The following is a 13,350-nucleotide window of genomic DNA, read 5'->3' on the forward strand; positions in this document are numbered from 1 at the left end:
AGTTCTCCTTTTTAAAAAAAAAAAAATGTAGACAATATGTAGTTTCATCCACTCTGCTTTTCAAATGTGGTTTGCAAAACACTTTTTTTTTTTTCACAAGCAGCCCAGGAAGTGTACAAAGAATTCAAACCCAATTCTCCTGAATGCTGTTGATAGTTCACCAAGATTTCTGAAAGGCATTTGACAACGTCTCTTCCACTAATCTTAGAGGCAAGATGTGCGGGCAATGGAACTATTTGGCTGGACCAAAAGAAGAGAGAAACCAATATAGTGTATACTTCCTGAGATGGGAACCTCCCCAGCACAGAGTAGCTGTTTAACAAATACTCATTGAATTGCCAAAAATTGACTAGAGTAGTCATGGTACCACCCTTCTCTGGTCAGACCACTTGTTAAGAATCAAGTTCAGCTTGAGATACCATATTTTAATAAGGATATTGATATAACAGAAACAGACCCAAAGAAAGGCACAAGGAGTGGAAGGCCACAAGATCATACCATAAGAAGGATCAGTTGAAGGAACTGGTGAACTTAAGACAAGAGAAAGCTTTTTGAGGGGCCATGCTTACTATCAAGCATCTGGTGGGCTGTCATGCGGAAAAGCAATCAGACTTGTTCTGCATGTCTTCAGAGAGCAGAATTAGAAGAAAAGGTTAAAAATTACTCATTTTGACTTGATATTAAAAACCTTCATTAAATGCTTGGAAAGAACTGCTTCAAGAGGCGGTGGGTTATCTCTCCTAACCAGAGAGCTTCAAGTAAAGGCTGGATAAATACTTGTCGAGTGTGCTGGAAAGAAGATACTTTCTCAGATGAAGATTAGACTAAATCGCCCTTGGGTTCCTTTCAGCTGATATTCTGTGAGTCTGTGAAATCTCCACCCCCCTCCCTAGATCTATTAATGGATGTGCCCACCTTCTTTCTAGTCACCCAAGTTCAAGAGTTCAACATCACCTTCACCTCTTTCCTCTTCCTCTGTAGCCACCATAGATAGACAAGCAATTCCCAAGTCCTGGAGTTTCTAACTCCAACATCTTGTGGGCCCATTGCCTTCTGTCCATTCCCTGGTTCAAGCCTCCATCAACTCTCACTTGAACTACTGTAATGGCCTCTTATCTGTTCTCCCTGCCCTTGGTATATTTCCTTTTTAATAAATCTTTTGCACAGCTGGCAAACTAAATCCTTTTCTACACAGATCTGAAGTTATTCTTCTAGTTAAAAATCTTCAGTTGTTCTCTATGGAGTCCCAATAGAAGCAATCTGTTCTTTTATATTTAATGTTCTGTGAACCACTGCACAGGTAGAGAAAAAACAACCGAGTTTTGCAATTAAATAAGACTTTTAGGCTATAATTATATAAATATATTTCATAGATCTGCATAATGTCCCTTTGGGATAACTCCAGTAGCAGATAGACTGACAGAAATGATGTGTACACTATCCTGTCCCTACAGGGTTTTAATTTCTACCATTAGGTCTCTATGTTTTTAAAGCTTTTTATTCCTTGTAGTTTGGAGACTGAACATTTGGTAAAGCAACAGCTATTTTTTAGTTTTTTTAAAAAGCTGTTTTTTAGTTTTTATGGATCAATGTTATGTTCAGGTGGGTATGTAATAATTCTCTGGTTCAAGTACAATTTATTTGCTGAATTCTCAGATATTTTGAGGTTTGTATTTGTGGTATGGGGAACTGCTTATCTGCTAGTTTGTAAAAGACAGTGAGTTAATGATATATATAATATTCATATGTATGCATATGTGTATATATACATATATATATATATATATATATGTATATGTATATACAGTTACGGCCACCTGATTGTGCCTTGTTAGTTATCTAGTAGAAGCTACATTTTTGCAACTTGTGGGGATGTATTTTGGTTTTCACCACTTCTATACATGGCATCAATCAATAAATCTGAGTTCCTTAAATATTAACCTTTCTGAAATTTCTAGTAGCAATGACATAAACTGTTCTCACAAATTTCTCCATTATATTTACATATGTACATTCTGTATTCTGTGCTCCTATAGCAGAATGTAAGCTCTTGAGGGCAGGGAGGGTATATTGTTTTAATCTTTGTATTCCTGGCACTAACATGTATGCCTTGAATATATATTAGGCACTTAAATAGTTAAAGTCACTGAAGTGACTCTTCAACTAGAATAATGACAAAAACAACAACTTGTATCTTTGAGTTTTTCAGGACTTCCAAGTTATTATGCTTTAGCACAAAGTAGGTGTTTAATGATTGGTTAATTGATTATGGAAATATTCAAGTTTTTTTCTGGTTCTATTATAGCTTAGCTGATAGTTGTGATGGCTAAAAAAATATATCATGTGGCTAACCTGAGGACGAGTTATTCTGAACTTAGGCAGACTGGTCCTCAGACATACAATCCTCCAAGCATTTCCAACATGGTAGAAACCAGCCAGAATTTGCACTGGGATGGTGTAGCCTTCAAGAACCCAGGATCACTTCTACTTGTGATGAGGCATCTGATTAGAATTTATATTTTCCTTAAGAACTTTTACTTTTTATTTGTGGATCACCAAAGAACTAATGCTTCCTTTAACAAATTCTTATGACTCAAGAGGTATATGCTTATTTTTCTGAATGTTCTGGAAAAAGTTGAGTCATCAGTTCCAAAATTACATCCTCCACCTACTCAAGAATATAAAATTATTGCTTTGCCTATTTATTTGTTTGACATAAAAGTTTAAACTTTGGTTTAAAAGAGAGTATAATCTATAGAAAACATTCAACATACAAGTTTTTCATACAGACCAATTCAGAAGAATAAAAATATTAAAGTCTTTCCTTAAAATGTCCCGGAAGATAATATCACACCACTAAATATCATTTTATTTGAACAATATTCATGTTATAAGTATTATGAATCTTATTTTTAGGATCAGTAACTATGAAAATTGTGGAGAGAATAATTGTTTTAAAAATAGGTAGACACTTAACCCCCATTGCCCCACCAAAAAAAAACCAAAACAAAACAAAAGTAGGCAGAATTTTCTCTTCAAGGCAAATTTAATCTAGTACATCAATAGAACTGACAGAAACAGAAATCTGCTTTTCTAAAAGAGGTCAATATAAATCTACCACAAACATGTATTCAACATTATATATGCCCCCCAAACTCACCCAAAACTTTAATATTCCAGATATTATAACAGGTTCTCACTTTTTTGGCACATCTGTAAATAAACTGCAAATATATCCCTTCACAATGAACCACAAAGTGAATACAAATCCCTCTTTTTGTTTTTTAAAGACTTTCATAATATAGTAGTAGGCTACTTTTCATGTTTATTTCTTATTGCTTTTATCAAAAACTGCTCGGAATGAATGGGCCATTACTTGAAGTTTAGTAGTCTTCTCTTAATTAAAAATATTCATTATAATGTTATTTATTAAAGCCTCCAATGGTATAACCAAACGGGACTAAATACCTCATCTTCCTGTAACTAAAAGTTCATTTCCTATTCCTTTCTTTTCATACTGTATTAAAAACCTGGCTTGACTGTCACCAGATCTACTACTCCATCACCAACATCAAAATTATAACCGATTGATTGCTCATGTTTAGTCCTGGGTTAATGTGTATAAGTTCTTGTATTATTTGGTGTGCTGTATGCAAATTTCTTAAAAACAAAAACTTATCTTTAAAGTACTCTTTCCACTTTCCACAATCTTTAATTCAAATTCTAGTCATCAAAGGAATTTAAAGAGAACCAGGAATGATCTTTTGTAAAGGAGATCAATACAGTCTATCACATATACCCAATTTACAAATGAAAGGGGGAAAAAACCTATTGAAACATTTCTTCTTTTACAAAAGGATCTCTGTCTACCTTTGGGGAATAACTTGAATCAAAAGTATGAAAGGGGTGGCTTTGGCTGACTAAAACGCAAAATCAGTAACACAAGTGAACTTGTGGTTGAAGGCAGATAACATATTTATTTATGTCATAGATGAAGTGTAATGGAGGAAGACTCTAAATACCCAAAGTCACCCACATAAAAACCCAGACTAAGATAAAATAAAAGCTGAACTTCCCCCACAATACGTACATTTCTCTTGTTTAGGAAGTGATGACATCAATTCAAATGTGTATTTAATAAAGATAAGATATTTTCATATGTTCAGTTCATAATAAACTATTTAGGTTTCTTACATTACATGCCATATAGTAAAAAGTATATAAGATCTGAACATGGATTGTTCACTTATTTTTATTCAGTACTTACAACTAAGTTTTAACCCAATAAAATTATCCTAAGAAATCATGAGAAATCTCTCATTTTATTGTAGTTACACAAATTCTATTTTATTTTTTTAAAGCAAACCTATAGGGGGCAGCTAGATGGCGCAGTGGATAAAGCACCGGCCCTGTATTCAGGAGTTCCTGAGTTCAAATCTGGCCTCAGACACTTAACACTTACTAGCTGTGTGACCCTGGGCAAGTCACTTAACCCCATTGCCCTGTTAAAAATTTAAAAAAATTTAAAAAGCTATAAATGAATCATGTACTTTTATCATCACTGACCTACTAAATTGATTTTTAGGTTCCTTAATATTGAAGTTTAATATAACAGTATGATTAGAAACTTATTAAAATAATACAAAAACAGATGGCTTCTTTCCAATGTAATATGTATATTATAAACATAAAAAATCAAGTCATAGTTAAAATCAAAACATTATTATTTCTTAACTAATGACAACATTTCCTTAATTTGGTATAAGAGACATCCACCTTTCAATGTCTTGAGAGGATCTAAGGGAAAAAATTAAAATGATTACAGCTATGAGCAAAAGACCTTTTGAGAACAAGTGGCCAAGAGTGAGAGTGGCAAAGAAGTCTGGATGACAAGCCTGATTTATCTCAAGTCTACAGAGGGCTTAAACATGTCACAATGACCATGAAGTACTAATTCTATCATTCTTGTGGTGTAAATATGAGCTCAACTTATCATTGTTCAGTCCTAATTCACTTTACCAATAATCAATAGATTGAGCCTTCAAGTCACTTTCATCTCATCTAATGAAATAAAAATATAAACTCCTCTTTTTGTTTTTTAAAGCCTTTCATAATCTGGCTACAGGCTACTTTCTATCTTTATTTCTTATTATTCTTCTTTTATGCATCTATGGTCCAGTCATAATGTCCTACTTGTCCTACCTTCTGTCAAATTCCCCACAGTAACTGCTCTAAACCTTGTCCTCAAGTCCCCACACCCTCTTTCTCTAAGCAAATAATCTTGCCTCTGACTTGGGCTTATTCAAGCTTTTCATTTTCCAAATTTCTGCCCTGGTGCCTCACTGCCCTTTTTTGGTTACTCTCTCACCTGGATCACTGTTTAAGGGAGACTTCAACCATGCTTCACTTAGACCTTACTCCCTAGCCTTCTGAACTACTGGCAGCCTTGCTTATCATATGCATACTCTCCTTGCTCTGTCATCTCCTCCAGTTCTAGAATTATATTATAACCAAATCTCGGGGCAGCTAGATGGCACAGTGGATAGAGCAGCAGCCCTGGATGCAGTAGTGCCTGAGTTCAAATCCGACCTCAGACACTTGACACTAGGCTTTGTGACCCTGAGCAAGTCGCTTAACCCCAATTGCCTCACTAAAAAAAAAAAAAAATCTCGGGGGCAGCTAGGTGGCACAGTGGATAAAGCACTGGCCCTGGATTCAGGAGGACCTGAGTTCAGGTTCAGCCTCAGACACTTGACACTAGCTGTGTGACCCTGGGTAAATCACTTAACCCTTATTGCCCTGCAAAAACAAACAAACATACAAAAAACAAACCAAAAAACCAAATCTCATCATCCTTCTGATAACATTTTGGATCAGAGTGTCTCACTACTCCAACCACTACTCCCTTATGTATGTTTTTATCCCTATTAGAATGTAAACCCCTTGAGAGCACAGATAAATGTGTATGCCCAGCACTTAGCAAGCTGCTTGACACATGGTAAGCCTTTAATAAATGCCTTTTCATTCATTCATTTGCATATCATTCAATGTATTTCTTTTCTTTTCTTTTTTTTGTGTGTGTGAGGCAATTGGGGTTAAGTGACTTGCCCAGGGTCACACAGCCAGTAAGCTTTAAGTGTCTGAGGCTGGATTTGAACTCAGGTCCTCCTGACTCCAGAGCCAGTGCTTTATCCACTGCGCCACCTAGCTGCCCCTCATTCAATGTATTTCAACAAGCATTTATTATTTGCAGCCACTGTACTAAACCCGAGGCCTACAAAAGTGACAAAACAAGTTGCTGACCTCAAGGAGCTCACATTCTGATGGGGGAGACAACAATGCAAATGACCACATGCAAACAAGATACATTGGGGGTAAATTGGAGGCAAGAGAAGGAAGTTGCTAACATTGAGGGGAATCAGGAACAGCGTCTTGCAGTGAAGTTGGAAGAGAGCTCAGAGGCCACCTGTGCAGAACTCACCTCCATCTCAGGCTTTCTTTATGGTTCTCCTGTGTTCAAGTCTCAGCTGACAAGGCGTCCCTTCTCCTTGTCGCCAACATTAACCCCGCCAGGTCTCCTTGCCCCTCCTGCCCTTCTTTTTATGCCCCCTTCCCTCTACAGCTCCTTCCCCTGTGACTATAAAAAGCTCAGATCTTCCCTATAAAAAGAGCAGTCTCCATCCCCTGCATCTTATGCACGCCTCAAAAGCAGGCAGTCCACTACAAGGACTCTCTCTTGTTAAGCTGCAGTCACTAAATTCCATGATGACTTCTTAGCTGACAGCACTTTTTTTTTAGTCCTCAGCTTCATTTCCATCCCTGTAGCATGTGATGTCATCGCTGTCCTTATCCCTTGACTATATTAAATAGCCTTCTCCTGACCTTCCTGCATCTCAGATTCCTCGGTGTTAGTGTCCTTTGCTAAGTCATATGCTCTTCCAGTCCTGTGACTTCAATGATCATCTCTAGACAAAAATGTATACATCTCCTCCGCCTTTCTCCCTGGACACCAGTGAAATTTCTACATTGGCAGGGCACACTTCTACCCAGAAAGTCCAGGAATGATCACATCATCATTTCCTCTCAGTCTGCACTCCTCCCAACTTCCCTAAATCTCTGGATGTCATCAGCACACTTCTTGTTACACAGTTTTTAAACCTGAGTCCTGTTTCTTCCTTTCCCATCACTCCACAGGGCCAAGCAGTTTCCAAGTTCTGTCAGTTCTCCCTCCACAATATCTCTTGCATCTCCCCTTCCTCTCCACCTCAGGCTACCACCTTACTTCCAATATCTCCCTTCTTCAATCTATCCTTCCCACATTTGCCAAAATAATTTTCCTGGTGTACAAATATGACCATGATCTTATGTCACTCCTCTGGATGCCCTTTATATCTAGAATAAAATATATCTTCATCCTGGATTTAAGGCCCCTCACAATCTGGCTCCAGCCAGACGTTTTTAGCCATATTTCACATGCTATATTCTGACTAACCTGAGCTACTTATGATTCTCTTTTCTTTCCATGAATTTAAGGAGACTATCGATCCTTGCCAAAAATAAACTTCCTTTCCTCCTGTTGAAATCAACAAATCTGATTCAATTCAACAAATATTATTAAATGCCCACGATGGGCAAGGTACCATATTACAGGGTAGGATAAAAAATATAGTCCTGCCTTCGAAGAGCTCACATCTGGGGCAGCTAGGTGGTGCAATGGATAAAGCACTGACCCTGGATTCGGGAGGACTTGAGTTCAAACCTGACCTCAGACATTTGACACTTACTAGCTGTGTGACCCTGGGCAAGTCACTTAACCCTCATTGCCCCACAAAAGCCAAAAACCAAACCAAAACAACAACAACAAAAAACGAAGAGCTCACATTTGACTAGAATTTAAGCAGAATCCTCTTCTTCTTTCAAGAGCAAGGGCAAGTATTGCCTCTCCTATTAATCCTATTCCTAACCCCTCCCCAAGTAAAACTGACTTCCCACTTCTCAACTCCTCAACTTTTTGATCTTTCCTTTGCCCTGCTATATTTTACCTTGTTGTCATGCGTATTTGTGTATCTCACCTACGAGATTGTAAACACTGAGGCAAGGGCCATGTTGTGTCTACACTGATGTATCTGAAGCAAACCAGTTAGTAGTAGGTGTTTGATAAATATTTGTTAAATTGAATGGAATCCCCACTTCATTAGTACATAATTGATATTTCAATGGATCTCATAAAAATGGTTACTTCCTCAACCATAAAGATTATAACTCATCTACACCTTCTTCTCATCCTGTGTGAATATACCCATAAATGCGCTACAGAGGATGTACCCCCAAAGGGTGGACATCGCTCTCTAAATTTATTCCTTCAATCTTTTACATTGATTTGGGTTGCTTTGGGGTTTTTTGGTGAAGCAATTGGAGTTAAGCGACTTGCACAAGGTCACACAGTATTGCTTTACTCTTGCTACAGGACCAGCCCACTTCCTTTTCTAATCGGATATTTCTTGGATGAAATAAACCTTTCAGTGTCATTACTGACACATACCATTGTTGGTAGTGTGTTCCTTTTCATGTACACCTATGTTCTAGGGAGGACACTGACAAGCAGCATGTCTACTATAGGTGACGGATAGCTAGGTGGCGCAGTGGATAGAGCGCCAGGTCTGGAGTCATGAAGATTCACCTTCAATTCAAATCTGACTTCAGACACTAGCTGTGTGACTCTAGTAATGTCACTTCACCCTGTTTGCCTCAGTTTCCTCATCTGTAAAATGAGCTGGAGAAGGAAATGGCAAACCACCCCAGTATCTTTGCCAAGCAAACCCCAAATGGGGTCATGGGGAGTTGGACCCAACTGAAAAGCAACTCAACAACAACACTACAGGCAAAGGGACTTGAATTTATGTTATATGAGGTTCAGTTAAAGCAAGGGTTCTTAACCTGGGGTCCATGAACTTGATTATTTGGTTGTTGTTTTTTAATGTTTTGATAATTTCATTTCAATGTACATTTTTCCTTTGTAATTTACTTTGTAATCCTATGTGTTTTAATTTATGCATTTCAAAATACCAGACTGAAGAGTCAGCGGGTTTATCCAGACTGCTGAAGGAGTTCATGACACAAAAAAGGTTAACAACCCCACAGTTCAAGGAACTGGAGATTTTTAATCTGTAGAAGAGAAGATTTAGGGGGAACATGATAGCTGTTTCTAAGTACCTGAAGAGCAGTTATGTGGAAAAGGAATAAACCTGTCTTGCTCAGAACTAGAGGACTGAAAGACAAATGGTGGAAGAGAGTTCTGGAGGCCAAGGTAAATAGCCTTGATCTAAGAAACACAGCCCTAGACCTGAGGTTAGAAGGGACAATTTGATTTTTATAAATGAGAAAAACAAGATGCAGAGAAGGGATAGGACTTGCCCATGGCTTCACAGGCACTAAGGGCAGAAAGAGGAATTGGCAATCCGATTCTCTCTGTCTCTGGGCTACCCAAGGCGACATGGGCTCCTCCTTGCTTGGGGTCTTCCAACAAAGACTGGATGGCTGAATGCCACTTGCTGGGGATGTCACCAAAGAGATTGTCCAGTCATGGCTTAGACTGGAGGGCCTCCAAGCTCCCCTTCAAACTCTTGGAAATTCTGTCATATGGGGTTTTTTGTTTATTAATAAGCAAATACCAAATCCAGTTGGGTTTTTTTTTCTTTTTCTTTTCTTTTTTTTTTGCAGGGCAATGAGGGTTAAGTGACTTGCCCAGGGTCACACAGCTAGTAAGTGTCAAGTGTCTGAGGCCGGATTTAAACTCAGGTACTCCTGAATCCAGGGCCAGTGCTTTATCCACTGCGCCGCCTAGCTGCCCCGGGTTTCTTCTTCTCTACAGCTCTCTCACATACAGTGTGTGACTGAAAAATGTGATCTGATATGGAACCTAATGGGCAGAAGCTTCCCTCTCTCTTTTTTATCAATGATCTTTTCACTATACATATAGATCATCATTTTCCAGCTCTTACAGAGCTGAGAAAACAGGCATTTAGGTCAGGAGGCACCAATGCCTTTAATAATAAGGATCATTAAATATTGTGACAGGTAATCAGTGAAGATTATAGAAACTGATTTCCTAAAGAACTTCAAAACCACAATAGATCCCCATCTGTTTGAAATGGTATAGGCAGAAATAATTGTTAGCTTCCAGAGTATCATCAGAGTTCTTAACAACACCAAAGAATGCCCCCATTTCCAGCTGATGGAGCAAAAGATATGGCTAAAAAGAGTCCACTGATTTCTGCTTCCTAACCATTAATACAATCTAATTTGGTATAACATATGTATCTATCCAGCATTAATTATAATTATGACAATGTCACTACAATTTCAAATTAAACTTCTTCAAGATAACAAGCTGAGGCTATAAACACAAGATAGAAAATAAGTACTTACGATTATCATAAATTGGGTTGGAGACAACAGGAGGAAGAGCTGATGTTAAATTGCCATGTTCATCCAGAAGGAAAACTTGAAAACAGAGTCTCACCACATTGAGATCACAGTCTTCAATGTTGAGTAGCTGTTGTTCTGGCACTGCATAATAAAATTATTTTAAGGGGATTTAGAATAACCATGAAGATTTTTTTTAAAGCACAAATTCTTTCTTCCCATAATCCATCCAACTAACTTGGAAAGAGGTTAAACAAATATGTTCTTCTTTTTTTTTTTTTTTGCCCAGTGTCACACAGCTAGTAAGTGTCAAGTGTCTGAGGTCATATTTGAACTCAGGTCCTCCTGAATCCAGGGCTGGTGCTTTATCCCCTGCGCCACCTAGCTGCCCCAACAAATATGTTCTTTAAAAAAGTGAATGACACATTTAAAAATCTATAATATACTGTTTTCCTGCCCAAACTTGTCCAACCCTGAGAAGGAGTGTCCTCAGAGGATGTGGACTTCATTAAAGTATTTTCAATCAAAGGCAATATGGTATGCATTTCATAAAAGTGGAAAAAGGGAAACTGAACTTTCCCCTTCTTGGAAGAATAATAGAGGAGAATAAAAAATTTACACTGGTAATATAAATGATGCTGAACAAATGGATGTATGCACTAAATAGCAGTGCCTATGAGGTACTGCAATATGGTGTAGTGAAAAGGGGACCTGGGTCTAAACTTCAGTTTTGCTATTTACTAGCTATGTGACAACTGTGGGCAAGTCACTTGAAGATCTGATAAAGTAATTCGGTTTCAGGTATAAGAAATATGATAAAAACTAACTAAGGAGGTAGCAAGTCATCTTAGAAAGACTCTGGAAGCAGAGGACGTGGGTTTAAATACTGTCTCTGACACTAATGTGACATTGGGCAAATCACTTAACATACCCAGGTCTCAGCTTCCTTGTGTTTAAAATGAAGTTTAGACTGCCCTCTGCATTCCTTTCTAGTTCTAAATTTATGATCCAGTGAGTAGATAATTATATTGTATGTAGAGAATTGAGAAGAAACTTAGCTGCCTACAGAAAGATAAAAATAGCTAACATTTTTATAGTGTGATCTATGACACTGAGGAAACTGAGGCAAACAGAGGTCAAGTGACTGGTCTGAGGTTACAGAACATATAGGAATTAAGGGCACTGTGTTTTGGGAGGTAATATACAGATGGTTAAAGAAGCCACACTTAGTTTACACATAAAAGGAAAAATCATCAAGATTTTTAGTATGAAATTTTATGCACAAATCAAAATTAAGACTTAAAAAATTCTACTCAAAAAATTTTATGCTAACATTCTTGTAGATTTGTAGAAATAGAAATCTTGATAAAGACCTAAAACATATATACCTAATTTATAATTTTTATTTATTTACTTTTTAATCATAAAAGTATTTTATTACTTTCCAGTTACATGTAAAGATAGTTTTCAACATTTGTTTTCATAAGATTTTTAGTTCCAAATTTTTCTCCCTCCCTCCCTCCCTTCCCTCTCCCCTCCCCAAGACAGAAAGCAATTTGATATAGTTTATATATGTACAATCACATTTAAACATATTTCTGCACCTAATTTATATTTGAAAGAAAATCAGCTACTATTAGAAATATATTTCTGTCCTTTTTAAACCCATATAGCATGCCTATTGTCATATAAATACTGACTAAAAAACTTTTATTTTTTTAATCCTGAAGGAAACTAAGTTCTCATATCATTCACATTCACTGTCCTGAAGAGTACTTAAATTGAAAGTACACATACAGATATATGTATATATATAAAATCCTTCACATACCACTAAAAGACAAATTTCCCAGCTTTGTACATTGCAGTCATTAAAATAATGGGTTTTTTCAGATTAAGGTTTTCACAGACATGATATTCAGCATAACAGGATGTACAAATTTCTATGCAATAGCAATATTCTTATTTTTATGTCATCCTTAACTTTTCATCATATTTAGAACTATACTACAGTACAGATGTTCTCAGGACTAGCATTTGAAACATGCTGCACCATGAGTTAGCACAGCTGAACACCTAAAGGTCAAAATAATATCACTATTTGCATCATAGTGGTGTATTCTGCCCCCTCAATATGTGGGTGGCAAGAATGCCTCCTCATTAAGGCATTTTTAACACTGTAAAGTGTAATGATGTGCGGAATAATAATTGAATAAATTCAAATAACTTTTTAATTTTGAATTTATTTTTTAACATTTGAATTAAGATACTGAACAATTAAGATAAACAACAGATTGACCTGCCATAAGATAACTGTGTAAATGTATCTATCTATATGCAAAATAACTCAAAATAATGGCATGCTTGATATAAATTTATGCTATAAACATGTAATCTTTCCACAAAATTAAAGAAATATTTATCATCCTCAGTTTACTGATTTATAATATTCTTACGTTTGATTTCAAAATTGAAAGTTAGAAGCCAGAGACCTCTATCCCTTTTTCTGCCTTTTTACTTTACAAGTAGCTTAATACTAGTTATTCATCCAAATTAGAGTGAGAAAAATTAAGCTTTGTTTTTATTTTCGACAAAAAAAAATATGCTATGAAACTCAGTGCTTGATAACACTTTAAACTAATAATACCTTTCCAGATCTGCTGTTCTTTTCACATTGTTAGGCTGAAATCAAAATGTTGAAGCTCTTTTTCTTTCTCCATCAAGTTGGCAGCAAGTACACACACTCCTGAATATCATAGTCTAGCACCATAAACTTAATGAAACACCACTTTTAACACATGATTCCCTGGCTCCAAAATCTTCAATGGCCACTCCATTGCCTATAGGATAAAATCCAAACTCCTTACCATGGCCCTTATACAATGGAGTTCCAAGCTGCCTTTTAAAACTTTGTCATTATTCTGC

At 36.8% G+C, this 13,350-nt stretch overlaps 1 protein-coding gene across 1 annotated transcript in view; it reads right to left on the minus strand.

Moving 5' to 3' along the window:
- REL (REL proto-oncogene, NF-kB subunit) overlaps window positions 1-13,350 on the minus strand; it is a 64,310-nt gene that overhangs the window by 12,263 nt on the left and 38,697 nt on the right. Inside the window, exon 5 of the mRNA XM_043986547.1 lies at window positions 10,429-10,569. Within this exon, the coding sequence (XP_043842482.1) occupies window positions 10,429-10,569 (141 nt within the window). The remainder of the gene's footprint in view (window positions 1-10,428; window positions 10,570-13,350) is intronic.

The sequence above is a fragment of the Dromiciops gliroides genome, chromosome 2 (assembly GCF_019393635.1).
Source record: "Dromiciops gliroides isolate mDroGli1 chromosome 2, mDroGli1.pri, whole genome shotgun sequence".
Taxonomy (NCBI): Eukaryota; Metazoa; Chordata; class Mammalia; order Microbiotheria; family Microbiotheriidae; genus Dromiciops; species Dromiciops gliroides.